Here is a 13688-nt window from a genome sequence, read left to right as displayed (position 1 = left end):
CCAATCTTATTTAGATTGTGTTATTTTAAAAAGACTGCATACTTATTGATAATATTATGGCAAAAATTTCCAGTACTTTTCCACTGATTGCAAATATGATTATTTTATATATAAGTGACTGGAAATCAGCCCATTGCTTTAAAGAAAGGAGGAGGAGGCAGAGGAGGAGGTGGGATAAGGTGGAACAGGAGGGGGAGGAAGATAAGATCAAATGGGCTGTGAAAGAAATAAACAAGATGGCCTATTAGAAAAGAACAAACAGAACTTCCTTTCTGAAAGGTGGTCAGTGCCCTCTGAGGAGGTAAAAGTTAACCTGGTCCTAAACGATAAAGAGTCCAGGGGTGGAAGAGCTAGAAGTAGGCACCCACACATGAAAAGGAGAAGTGAACAAGGGCCATTGGAGGACCACCTTCCCAGTTTTCAGGGCTGCTCCTCTCCCTTTCAGAAGGACAGAGACCACCTGACTCAATGGATGGAAATATGATGAGGCATGACCTATCAGTCTGTCCCATGCCCCTGGCAACAGTGATGGGTCCTGGGATAAGCACACTGGCCAGTCTGGGCCAAGGAGACTCTAGGAGGAGAGCAACACCTCTTCCAGGCTGGTTGATAAACTGCAGGGGTGTGTTTGGGGCCATGACTCATCCTGTTGCCTCACCGGGAGAGCCTGCATGAGAAGGAAGCCAACAGAGAAGACAGCCGAAGTGAGTAGGAGACACCAAACCATTCATGATATTGTCATTTGAAGATCTGAGGTCACCATGCCAAGTTTCATCCATGGAGTTTTTTTGTTATGTGACCAGCAAATCTCCCTTTCCAGTTTGAGCCAGATGGGAGTTTGGTTTCTGTCACCTGCAAGAGAAAACACCCTGACAGCCCAGGGGGCTTTGGAAATAATGGAAGTAAGAGTCCTTGTGTATTGAGAGGCACTTGTGCTTCGAGAGTCCTCTCAACATCTTGTTGAAGAACTTCGGTCTTAGGATCTCCATGTGGGGGAGGGGAGTGAGCTAGAGAAATGTTTGTGGAAAACTAGCCATGAATGATGAGGAGGGAGATACAGCTCTAGGGAGTGAACACCTTCTTTCCCTCCCTTTCCACCGTCCTGCCATTAAAGTAAAGAAAAATCAAATCAATGCACATGGGAGGAGTAAGGGACTGGCAGAGGGAGAGCTTGCCCAAACCTCTTGAGATCTACATGCTTGAGTACTCGTAGTTTTGTCTGCGCACAATCTCTTTCCCATTTGAGGCTCAGCATCACTCCTGGCAGTCTGGGTAAATTAACCCCACTTTCCTTTCCTATAGTTCACACAGTTTAGGGCTGCTGAGGGAATCTAGAGGAGTGGACCATGTGACTCAGACCAGACCTGGCCAATCGGCATGTTCCATCTTCCTGCCATGGTCCTCTTAGTGGGCCTGACCAGAACTGATCCAGGGACCTGACCATGGACACTGGGAAGAAAGTGCTGGCTTTCAGCTGGACTGTGGGGGTCCACAGGGAGAAGATTCACCCGCAAAGAGGAGCAGAGAGTCAAGAAAATGAGAGACAGGCTGACTGAATGCCTTTAAGCCCTTAAATTCAGACACACGTGAAGTGACATTTACCATTTCAACTTTGCGGTCCTATAAGCCAACGAATTCCTCTGTCCCTCCAGAGCCAAGTTTCTCTTTTCACCATTTATTTCCAGGCAAAGCGTGGAGGCTGAAAAAAACAAATCATAAAAAAGGTGTTGAATGAAAGAAATCTCTGATCTCTTTTGTAAGGGATAGGAAGATGTGTTAATGTGTTTTCCCTCAGACTTTGTAATATGGCTATTTAAATTCTATAACATTCTTAATACTATAATATACCAGATCCATGACAATTAATGTGGCTTTTGTGGGTTGGCCTACAACCAATTAACTGAACTTTTGAGATATAACCTATCTGTTAGGATTTGCCTACATTCAAAAAAAAGAAATCATTGAGGATCGCCTGGCTGGCGCAGTTGGTGAAGCACGTGGTTCTTGATCTCAGGGTTGTGAGTTCAAGTCCCACTTTGGGTGTGGAGATTACTTAAAAATAAAATCTTAAGAAGGGAAAGAAAGGACAGGAAAGGAAAGGAAAGGAAAAAGAAAAGAAATGAAATGAAATCACGGAGAAGATTCTGTAAACTCTGAATACCATGTGGTTCTTCTTAACTCCCTTCCACCAATAATCAGTGAGCAGGACCCAAAGTTATAAACCCCTTGTACTGTAACCACGATCTGCCCCCTTCTTCCCACACATCAGGTATTTGTATTTAAAGGGGTGGGATACATGCAATACGAGGGACTACTTTTTACCAGTCATAGAAAATATACACTGAGGGCACCTGGGTGGCTCAGTGGGTTAAGCCTCTGCCTTCGGCTCAGGTCATGATCTCAGGGTCCTGGGATCGAGCCCCGCGTCAGGGTCTCTGCTCAGCCTCTCTCTCTGCCTGCCTCTCTGCCTACATGTGATCTCTGTCTGTCAAATAAGTAAGATCTTTAAAAAAAAAAAAAAAAGAAAAAGAAAAAAATGAAGAGATACACTGAATGTGAGCATAAGAAAATTTGTATTTCCATTATAAATGATGGCATAAATTACTTTTTAAATTCAGGAATAATAATATTTTAATGGCAATAGTTCCCTTAACCAGAATGTTATATTTTGCAATGGAAGTCCAAACCTCAGCTAATCTGCTTATTCAGGAAGAATTCTTCTGTGACAATGGTTTCTCCCCACAGAATAGTAAATAAATGTAAGCATACTTAGGAATAAAAGAAGTTATCTTTTATCAGCTCTATATAATTTCCGTGAGATCTCTGGAATTTCCCAAACTATGTTCTTTGGAACCATGAACTAGTGTTTTACACACACACATACACACAAAATCCTGTGGTCAAATAAGATTGTGAAACATTCAATACTACTGTCAATCCTGAAAACTCTCAGGGCATACTAGCACATTGGAAAATGTGAGAAGTCTCGCAGTACAGATACCTGTCCAAATGTGTTTCACACAGCATTTCCCAACATTAAGTTCCTCAAAATGAAATACGGTGTTTTGCTTCCTATCCCAACCTCCAAACCCCAATTCCCCAAAGCAACTTTTGGAACAGCTTGTGGAACTAGTTCCATAAAGCAAAGTTTGGGAAACACTAGTTGAGTGGTTTCTATCTACACAGATTTTGCTGTCTGAATAATATGGAAGACATTTTGAGTGACAATTACACCCATTTGGATTTAACTTCAACTGACTCCATAATTAGAAATTTAAAATGCAAATTTTTCAAAAGCAAACTGCCTTTACCATTTAGAAATGTTGCTGAGACTTACTTGGATTTGCGTACAGTTATATTACTTTCCAGTATATCTGGTATAGGTAATAGGCTCCAAAGACCTATAAATATTGAACACAAATAAGATTAGCCTTGTCTAAATTTTATCTATAAACAAGGGCTTGACAATTTTAATATGACAAATGTGCTCTGGTTCGTTCATTCTTTCTTTCTTCTTTCTTTCTCTCTCTCTCTCTCTCTCTCTCTTTTTTTTTTTTCTTTTTGTACATGCCTCTTGGGAAAACTGGGAATGGAATGGAAGCTTTTTCATTTACATTCTGCACAAGATGTATATTACGGATTCATGTTAGTATGGGTGAGGACATGAAGCCATTGCTATTGGGCCTCAGATGTGGCAGCAAAGAATTAAGAGATCATCACCATCTCTCACTAAATATAATGAAAATCTAACTTCACAACACTCCTCTTAAACGAGCTTGCCTCATGCTACTTGGCTATGCATTAAATCTTGGCATACACAAAAAATAAAAACAGGGTAGTTCTAAAGGTTCATTTCTGTTGGCTGGGTTATGAAGATTAACTCCTCAGATGGTGTTCCAAGAAAGTCATCAAATGTAAGTATAATTGAAAATAAAAACCTAAAAACCATTTAAATATTGATAGGAAAGTGAACAGACAGGATATAGTCAAGACATCGCTCTTTAGATACATAACATCAGTGTCTATCATAAAGGATTAAAAAGTTTAATTCTCTAGGGACTATAATGGAGATTTCAACTTCAGTAAAGCGCATTTCCTGAGAATAATATAGCATAATTATTCTCATAGCAGAGGCACCCGTGCAGATTATACACATTTAATACAATTTAAATTTTAGGTCATTTGTGCTGATGGTGTTTTTAAAAGGTGATAAATTGGGTTTATTATTCTGTAAAATATTCTAACCCCGGGTCCTAGATACAGGGCAGTCCTCTTCTCGAAAGCACCCTGTGGCTTCTGTCACCTTGCCGGTTCACACGAATATTAGCTCTGTGCTAAAATGCAGCGTTTCTCACAACATATGCCACCACTGATACACACGATGACTGCGTGAGGTCCAGGGAGTGGGCGCCATTTTCTTAATGGAGGGTGTTATGATCATACAGTCACAGCCACCATTTACTGAGCATTTACTATGCGCAGCCAAGCAAAAATTCTCGTCTGTCTGTTCGAATGGACTTCACAAGACCACCACGTGGTCGCCGCTGTTAGGTCACCGAAGAACAGAAAGGAAATTGAAGCATTGAGAGGCTAAGTAACTTACTCAAAACCACAGAGCTGGAAATCGGCAGAGGCAAGACCGAAATTCAGATCTAGCTGCCAGTCCATGTTTTGTCACTTCGTGGATAGATTTATCAGTTAAGTGGGTTCATTTAATAGAAAATTTAATAAATCTAAATCTGTGAATATGAAATAAAGTCACACAAGCTGTAGGCAAATGTGTGATGTTCAGGTAACAAGGCTTTAACATATAGGATGTGGGTTTTTTGTTTTTTGTTTTTGTTTTTTTCCTTTTGGCAGGGGTTAGCTGAAGATTAAGGATCCTTAAAGCTTGTGAGGTGATCGTGAAGAGGCAAATGCCAGGACAGGGTTACAGTTCTGCTGCAGACCTCCTGACATGAAGAGCTCCAGCCTTCAGCTTACCTGCTTTCAAGGTTGCCCAGAAAACTTCTTCTTGACATAGGAAATCTTCCTACTTTTACACGTTTTTAAGGCATCACATAATCACTTTTCTATGGGAAATATAAATAATTCAAATAATTCTGAAAAAGAAAGGGCTTGATTATTGTATATTACAATTTAAGAAAAAAAATCTAATTTAACAAAAAGCTGACAATCAGGTCAGAAGCATTACGGGAAGTTTCTTGCTCGTTTTCTCCAGAGGTTAAACCAGAATATTTTTTAAAGAGGGCAGAAGTTTAAGGTCTAGCTAGGGAATAAAGACATGTTTTGTCTGACACTTCCCAAGTCAAATCCAACATTTATCAAATGATTCTTAAGTGCTGTATTTAAAAAAAATACAGCCAGTAGCTGGCAACCTGGGTATATTAAGCTTTCATTATTGTAAATTTGTATTTTAAAAACCCAATGTCTTTTTCGTAAATATGCAAGGGCTTCTCTGACAATTTCTCTTCTTAAAAAGCCACCTCTCACTAAAACATGTTAAATAAAACTCCTGTATCTAAAATGAATTCTTGGCATCTGGGAGTTTAAAATCTCCCCCAAATTCAGAGGTAGCTGGGGGGAAGCTGTATAATTATAGTTCATCTGAGTGCAAGTCATAATCAAAAATGTTGAAAACCGAAAAGTAGTATCTTAGAATGGCATTTCAAACAAAAAAGTACTTACTGGCATTTTAAAAATTTTCCTGCAATTCGTTATTCATTCCATCGGAAGAAAATGTGCACTACCATTTTGGATAAGGCAAACAATACTCAAAATTGTCATTAACTAAAAACAACTGGCCACCACTATGTGAAAAACCAAATGCTTTAATGAGGCTATCAAGAACAACAGTTCAATTGTTTCATTGGATACATTAATATCGATCCATAATATACAGTGCTATGGACCATACAGAAATGATTGCTGCGTCCAACAGCAGGGGACTATATTATTAACATTACAGTACCAAGCGTCCGCAAGAGACAGTCATTTGTCTTTTTTTTTTTTTCAAGAAATAGGGTCTTTTAATATACTGCTATCAACACCAACTTTTCCCCAGTGCATTTTTAAAAAATATTAATAAGTGCATTCCTTTGTGCTTTATTTTATATCTCTTAACTTCCTATGTATTTTATTTGTTCTTATTGCTTTATTATTTAAAAACAACCAGAAAGAACTTTGTCATCCTGTGTATGTCCAGGTTGGTTGTAAGGGTTTTTGGCAAAGTCAAAGGGTTTGGTATTTCCATGGCCTTATCCGGAGGCAGGTGGACAAGTTTGGCATTTTGGTCACTCCATACGGAGGCCCAACCCCGAGTCACAAGTGTGCTCCCAGGGATGAGGGGAGTGGTGTGGATCATTCTCTCGCGGTCACAAACGACGACCCCAAACCACCGCTTCTTGGCTTAACTAGTCCCTAAAACAAATCCACACTTGATTTGGCAAAAAAGAAATAAATAAAACCACCCCCCGAGGCTGCAGCATTCTCCTGGGCTTCCTCACCCGCCACTCCGAGAAATTGTCTCTTAAGAAGAAGGGGATGGGGAAGCAGGTGGCAGTGAGCTCAGGAGTTGCGAAAGTCAGGACAGTGGTACGAGATGCCATGCTTCCTCTAACAGAGCTTTGTGTAAGGTCACTTAGCCCTGGCCATATTCCCTGGGCCAGGGGCTCGTCAACCTTGCTCCGTTTTCAAGAACCCTCACCATCAGCTAAAGAAAACAAACACCATACCGTAGCGATCTTGGACTTCTGCACCCAGCTCCCCTCCCCCCATATAAATATGAAGAGAAAAATAGACAATGCTATGATTGTATCAGTGAACACTATGGTACAGTTAGCTGTTCATGCAGATTTGCATCACTATTCTAGGAAAAGAGCTATACAATTAAGGGGATTGAAAGAATGGGAATTAATTTTCCCTACCCCCTTCGGTAATAAAGCTATAAAACTGATCGCATCATCAATGTTTCCAAGGATTCTCATTGCCCGACGTGCATGGGAACTGTGCAGTTGATTATTTTCATGGAAGCCATCCATTCATTCACCTGACAATCACACCTTCTCTTTGAACCCTCCAATACCCATCCGCCAATTCGTATTTGACATTTAAACTCATTTTCTTAAAAAAAAAAAAAAAATTCCTCCTGAATAAGATTTCCTGATGAAAAAAGTTGGCACTCTGTCACTAAAATATATTTAATATGAAAAATACCATCTTGAAACTGTCTCCTATATTACGGTTCAGTCAGTGCTAGTCCAAAAAAGACTACTGCTATATTTAAGGCACTTCATTCTGAATGGATATGCTTTATGCCACTTGCTATTCAATTGTAGGCTGCTACTGAGAAATTCCATTCAACAGCCTGGCTCTTAACACCATATGTCAGCTGTATAAAACACGTAGGCCAGATAGATTACATGTAACACTACTGTTATTGCAAAGGACCACACAAGTAGATAATGCACTGAAACTAACTTACAACTTTGCTGCTTGTTGAAACACTGTTACCCAGTAACAGTAATTTGCCAATACAGTTATTTCTCCTTCCAAAAATTCAGCAGCTGTTTGCTGAAATAAACCCCAATTTAAATGACCATTATGGGCATATCAATGCTATGGTGATCATTCTCCAAGAATATTGCTACTTTTATATCACTAAAAATAAATATGTAAGTTTATTTTCTCTAGAAAGCCAGTTTTTGCCTATTAATACTACACCTTAAACGTGTGGAAAAAAACAGTTCCAAGTGAGACGGTAATATACAAAATATTCGCAAAGCTCTCTTTAAACACAAGACCTTGCATAAAAGTTTTCTTTCACGTGGGTACAAAGAATGCGGAAAACCACCAGTGAGTTGTAAAAATATTGAAAACTTGCCATTTTAAGATGCATATTCTTACAAATTAATACAAACATACTGAAAAGAACAATGATAATAAAGAATCTGTACAAATCAAATGAACAGTAAAACATAATTTAAAAATAAAAATAGGAAAGCCAATTAGAAATGTGCCCAGTTTGGTTTTCTTTATCAAAAGTGAAATGGGAGAGAGAGAGGAAAAAAATTTTAAAAAGGACAACTTTCAGTGCTCCTCAATATTTTGAGAGGACACTCATTTCCTTTTGAAATAAAATATATCTTATGGAAAACTGAATCACACTAACTGATGAGGAAAACTGTAACAGAGCACAGAGTGAAGGACAGCAAAATTAGGGCCCATGTGTCAGGGCCTCGCTCTCTAACCCTTCAATTTCACTTGCACCTAAGTAAGGGATCAGTTACATTTTCTAACCAGACAATCCTCATGAAATTGGATGCACTTTTTTTTTTTTAACAGAATATTGTATTGCCTTAAATAGCTTGCAGTAGAAAGACTAAATGTTGTTAAAACGGTACTGGATCTTTAAGGCAGTACCAATGAATCAATACATTTACAAAGTAAAAAATGGTTAGTTTGGATTTCTTCCTTTCTTTCCTCAATCTCTTTCTCTCTGCCTTTTTTTTTTTTTTTTAATTTTTGGTTGCTTTACATTCTTTCAATTAAACTTTACATTTAATTTCCAAAGATGTCACAGGCATTAAAAAAAAAAAAATCTCAAACCAAGTTTCCCCTGAATAAAAATGGACAGAAATTTCTCTGATGCAAAATCCTCTTGCTCAGAAAGCTAAAGTCCGGGGCGAATTCAGTTCGCAGATACTGTACACTCATTGTACAATACTTTGGAGGCATCTGTAGTTGTAAAATAGAATATACAAGTCTGTTTCACAAAATTCTAAAAATAAAATATATCCTGGGCTATTGATAAAGCATGAAAAAAACTTCCATATTAAAGGAAAAATTATCAAGAAACCCCCTTCGCGGAAATTAGGAAACCTACGAATCGAGAAAGGAAGCAGTTTCGGAAAGCGCAGGGCAGGACGGCCCGCTAACAAGCGTGCTCGGCTTCTTCCATGCTCATGCTGCTCCTTCGGCTGCTTGTTTTGGAAGCTCCGGGGGACACTGACGAGAGCAGCGGGTCAGTTATGCCAACGGGAGAAAGGGTGTCATCCATCAGGATGTCTTCCAGTTTGGATCCCATTTTCGTGGGGACGCTATAGGCTTGGTTCCCTTCGGTCCCCGCGCCAAGGTTGTTGTTGAAGGTGATGGTGCCGTCTGTGAGATCAAGCGTTGTTGTGCAAGGTAGGTCTGCGTGGTGCTGAAGGAGGTCTTGGTTGCAGTTCTCGAGAGTGGGTTCTTGCTTGATGATCCGATTCACCAGGTCGGGGGAGCAGAGGCCCGTGGATGGAATAAGCGAAAGTCCGTGGGCTCGAGCCTGCATTTCAAGTTCCTAAAATGAAAGCGAAAACCCGATGTTTCAAGAGGTGGAGGATTTTAGGGCAATCCAAGGACTGTCTGTGGTACTGTAAGGGGGTGTATGTGTCGTTATATACCTGTTCAGACTCACAGGCTGTACGACACCAACAGTGAACTCTAAGGTCAAACAGGGACTTTGGGTGATGGTGTCGTGCAGTGTAGGTCCACCAGTTGGAGCAAATGTACCACTGTGGTGGGGGGCGTGGCTGGGGGAGGTGGTGTACCTGTGGGAGAGCAAGGAGCCTATGGGGAGTCTCTTTACCTTCTCCTCAATTGTGCTGTGAACCTAAAACTTCTCTAAAAGTAAAGTAATAGGGGCATCTGGATGGCTCAGTGGATTAAACGTCTGCTTTTGGCTCAGGTCATGATCTCAGGGTCCTGGGATCAAGTCCTGTGTAGAGTTCTCTGCTCAGTGGGGGTCTGCTTCTCCCTCTCCCTCTGTGCTGTCTCTCGCTCTCAAAGAAATAAAATCTTTTTTTAAAAAAGTCTTAAAAAAAAATCTGACAGGAAAAAACAACTACAAAAATAATTTTTTTGCTCTTTTCAATTAATAAATGTTATTTCTTCCAGTAGAGCATTTTAAATGCTACACAGATTTCATTAGGTATTAAATACAAAGACTGTCTCTCCCAGATGTTCATATTCCTTAAGATAAATTTTAAAAACACAGAAATAAAAATAAATATAAAAATAAAATTTCAAAATGTGAGCTGACTGAAAGAAAATGTTTGGTAAATAATACAGTCCTGGGGTCCCTAAACTCTGAACACATATCCAGGGGTGCTGCAGTGAACTCGTAGGGCACTGTGACATTTTCAGATAACTGGAGAAATAGCACACTACTCCAAGAACTACCAAACTCAAGAAGCCTCATGGTCTCAGCAGTAAACTGTGTGACATGCTTCTCCATAGCATATCATTGTAAAGCTGGGTCTTTGGTGGTCGCTGTGATAAAAAGTAAGAACTGCATAAAAAGCAACACAGGATGAGAAATGAGGACGGCACTGTCCAACTGGATTCCGCAGCTGGAGAGGTTGTGCAGTGTGCAACAGACACACACAGCCCATTAGCAAGTAACACAGTTGTTAGAAAATCAAATAAAAATGCTGTTTTTTGGGGTGCCTGGGTGGCTCAGTGGTTAAAGCCTCTGCCTTCAGCTCAGGTCATAATCCCAGGGTCCTGGAATTGAGCCCCGCATCGGGCTCTCTGCTCTGCAGGGAGCCTGCTTCCTCCTCTCTCTCTGCCTGCCTCTCTGCCTACTTGTGATCTCTGTCTGTCAAATAAATAAAATCTTAAAAAAAAAAATGCTGTTTTTCTTTCGGCTTTTCTGTTTTGTATTTTCAAATAGCCAACTGAGTTGTTAGGACCTAAACATTCATTAAGTTGGTTGGAACTAACAAAGAAATGGTAGCTATTCCTTTGGCCTAGGGCACAGCTAAACAGTTACTAAGATACGAAGGGTATCCTGACCTAGTAAAGGGAGTGGGAATGGCAAAACTTGTGGAAGTTGTATACAAGGAACTTAACTTTGAGAAGTGTTGCCTAACTCATCTTACCAGGCCCAAGGGAAGTGTTGTGCTTGGCTGGTTTTTTTTTTTTTTTAATTCCAAAAGAAAGTTTTTATAAGGAGGATGAATAATTTCTCTCTATACTTTCTCCACATCCTTCCTGTTACGGGCTGAACTGAAAAATTTGTTATGTTCCAGGGTGAGGGTACCAAGCCCCGCGTCAGGCTCCCAGCTCAGTGCCCAGTCTCCTCGAGAGGCTGTCCCTCTGCCTCCCCTCTCCACTGCGCTCGCCCTCTTGGTTGCTCTCTCTCCCCCTCTTTTCTCTTTCTCAATCTTTAAAAAGAAAAGAAAAGAAAAGAAAAATTCATATGTTCAAGTCCTAACCCCCAGCACCTCAGAATGTGTGTTTTGAGATGCTGTTTTTTAAAGAGGCAATTAAATTCAATGAGGTCCTTTGGGTGGGCCCTAATCCAAACTCCAATAGGACAGATGTCCTTAGAAGAAGAGATTAACAGATGATCACCGATAGGTGGAATTTAAGAAACAAGGCAGAGGATCATAGGGGAAAAGAGGGAAAAAAATGAAACAAGACGAAACCCGAGAAGGAGACAAACGGAAACAAAGTGAGGGTTGCTGGAGGGGTGAGGGGTGGAGGGATGGGGTAACTGGGTGAGGGCCTTTGGGGAGGGCATGTGATGTAGTCAGCACTGGGTGTTAGGTAAGATGGATGAATCACTGACCTCTACCACTGAAACCAATCAGACATTATATGTTAATTAATTGAATTTAAATTTTAAAAAAAGAAGAAGAAGAGATTAGGACACACAGACACACCTAGGTTAAGACCCTGGAAAGCCTTTCCTGGAAAACCAAAAGGCATCCTCCCAGAGAAGTATAGAAAAACTAATTCTGCCCACACGTTGACCTTGGGCTTCGGCCTTCAGAACTGTGAGGAGGAGATGTGTGTCCCCACCTGACCTGCGGTATTTGTTAGAGAGGCCTGAGCGGACTAATGCACTTTCCAACTGTCACAGCCTCTCCAGGTTCCTCTGCAAAATGCCTTCCAAGCAAGCTCTTTGCACTCTCCCTGAGTATCCCTAGACCCTCCTAAAATGAACCCAAACGACTCTCTATGAGCGTTCTTTCTATGCTTGTCGTACCCTAATATAATAGCGACAATATAAATGTGAAGTCACCTTGCCACACGAAGGAGGGACAAGCAGCCTCCAGTGTGATCCAGCTACTCAACCTTTGCCCACAAGCCTAGAAATGCACTTTCCTGAAAAGTCATGTCCAGTGTGCAGTCCAGATTGTTCTCTGGACGCCGGACACATAAAAGACGGGAGCCTGAGATGTCACAAAAGTATGTTCATGTTCCTTTACTCGATCTCCAGAAACACAAGTCTCTTTGGGCGTCATTTTAAAGCCTTGGGCTGTTTAATAAAATTATGGTTCCAAAGATATTAAGGCTTCATGCTCTTTCTTCTGTGAAAATTTCTGCATGCATCACTTGGAGTGAAAATGAAAGGGAGCCCTTAGGCCCAAGCTTAAAACATGCACTATTGTAAATCTACACCAACATGCTAATACGAACAGCTCCCCCACACGTGTAGTTTGTTTCAAAAAGAAAAAAAAGAAGTTGGATGAAAAGAGGCAAACATCTCACCCTGATCTCTTGTTTAATTAAAAATGTTTATCAGCTGATTAAAGCATTACTTAGATTTCTAAACAATGTGGTAAGTCTCATCTGGAGAACTCAGGCTCATTGCAGGGCACGGCCTCCCTAATTAATAATGTTTTCCGTGATACGCGTTAAGTTCTATAGGCTGTCTCATGCTGTCACCGGAAGAAACCTATGATGCTGTCACCATGGCATTTCCAATCCACATTTTTCACAATATTTGTATTCCACACAAAGAGACGAGTTTGGATGCTGAAAACAAAACCTAGTCTTCTTTCAAAACAGTTCCTATGTTTTAACATTTGTATAAGGAAATAACACATCAGTATACGCTGCTTTTATAAAAGGGTATGCTAAGTTCAAGAGAAAAGGACCTATGGCTACTTATGATCATACGAACATAAAACAAACAACAAAAACTTAAAAAAAAAAAAAAAGGATTTTCAAATGACATGCAAGCTCTGCTTCACTGCGGACATTCTAAGATGCACCCTCTAGAGGAGAATGGTCTTCTGCCACCCTGCTGAAGATCACTGTCATGCCATGAGAGAAGTGATATTGGGAAATGTCAACCATGTTCTGGGGCATTCAAAAGGTCGGAGACTATTATCATAAACGAATTACTCTGTTAGAGAGGCTGGGTGTCCAGGATTCACACCATCAGGTGGAACACACTGCTATCTGAAGGGTCAGGCTTTGCTGGCCACAAACAGTTGCACTGGAAACCTGAAAATATGGTAAAAGGCGGGTCCATCTACTCAAGAAGAAGGTACTCTGTTGTCTCTTACCAGTGGACTGTGCTCAAGGTCAACAAGTAAATGAAAATTACTCTTGCCAACTCCTTTGTTCATGAGCAGGGAGTCCATTTTTCTTTGCCTTCTTCAGGACAGTTTCGGAGGAAGTTATGATTATGCCCTTACCCTCAGCATGAGAGCCCGAGTGCCTAAGAGGAGTACCATGAGCTCATACTACAGAAGGACTGCCCCATTTCAAACTTCATAGTACCATGTTTACCCAGTACACAGAATGACAGATGAATTCCACATAACAAAATTAGTATTTCTCACTCCAAAAATAAGTAGCGTGAGTTCAAGATAAAATAATTTCACTGTCTGCAATGACTTCTAAAACTTTTATCT

At 40.5% G+C, this 13688-nt stretch overlaps 1 protein-coding gene across 6 annotated transcripts in view; it reads right to left on the bottom strand.

Moving 5' to 3' along the window:
* Positions 1 to 3535: 3535 nt before the first annotated feature.
* MITF (melanocyte inducing transcription factor) overlaps positions 3536 to 13688 on the bottom strand; it is a 221606-nt gene continuing 211453 nt past the window's right edge. For 5 of the 6 annotated variants that reach the window (XM_032324904.1, XM_032324921.1, XM_032324912.1 and 2 more), the window contains exon 10: positions 5876 to 9334. In XM_032324904.1, coding sequence (XP_032180795.1) covers positions 8933 to 9334 — 402 coding nt within the window. In that variant the 3' untranslated portion in view covers positions 5876 to 8932. Of the gene's footprint in view, positions 9335 to 13688 lie in introns of all 6 variants that reach the window. The other variant, XM_032324937.1, reaches the window with a different exon arrangement.

This window comes from Mustela erminea, chromosome 1, assembly GCF_009829155.1.
Source record: "Mustela erminea isolate mMusErm1 chromosome 1, mMusErm1.Pri, whole genome shotgun sequence".
Classification (NCBI taxonomy): domain Eukaryota; kingdom Metazoa; phylum Chordata; class Mammalia; order Carnivora; family Mustelidae; genus Mustela; species Mustela erminea.
This window is presented reverse-complemented; position numbering and strand designations above follow the sequence as displayed.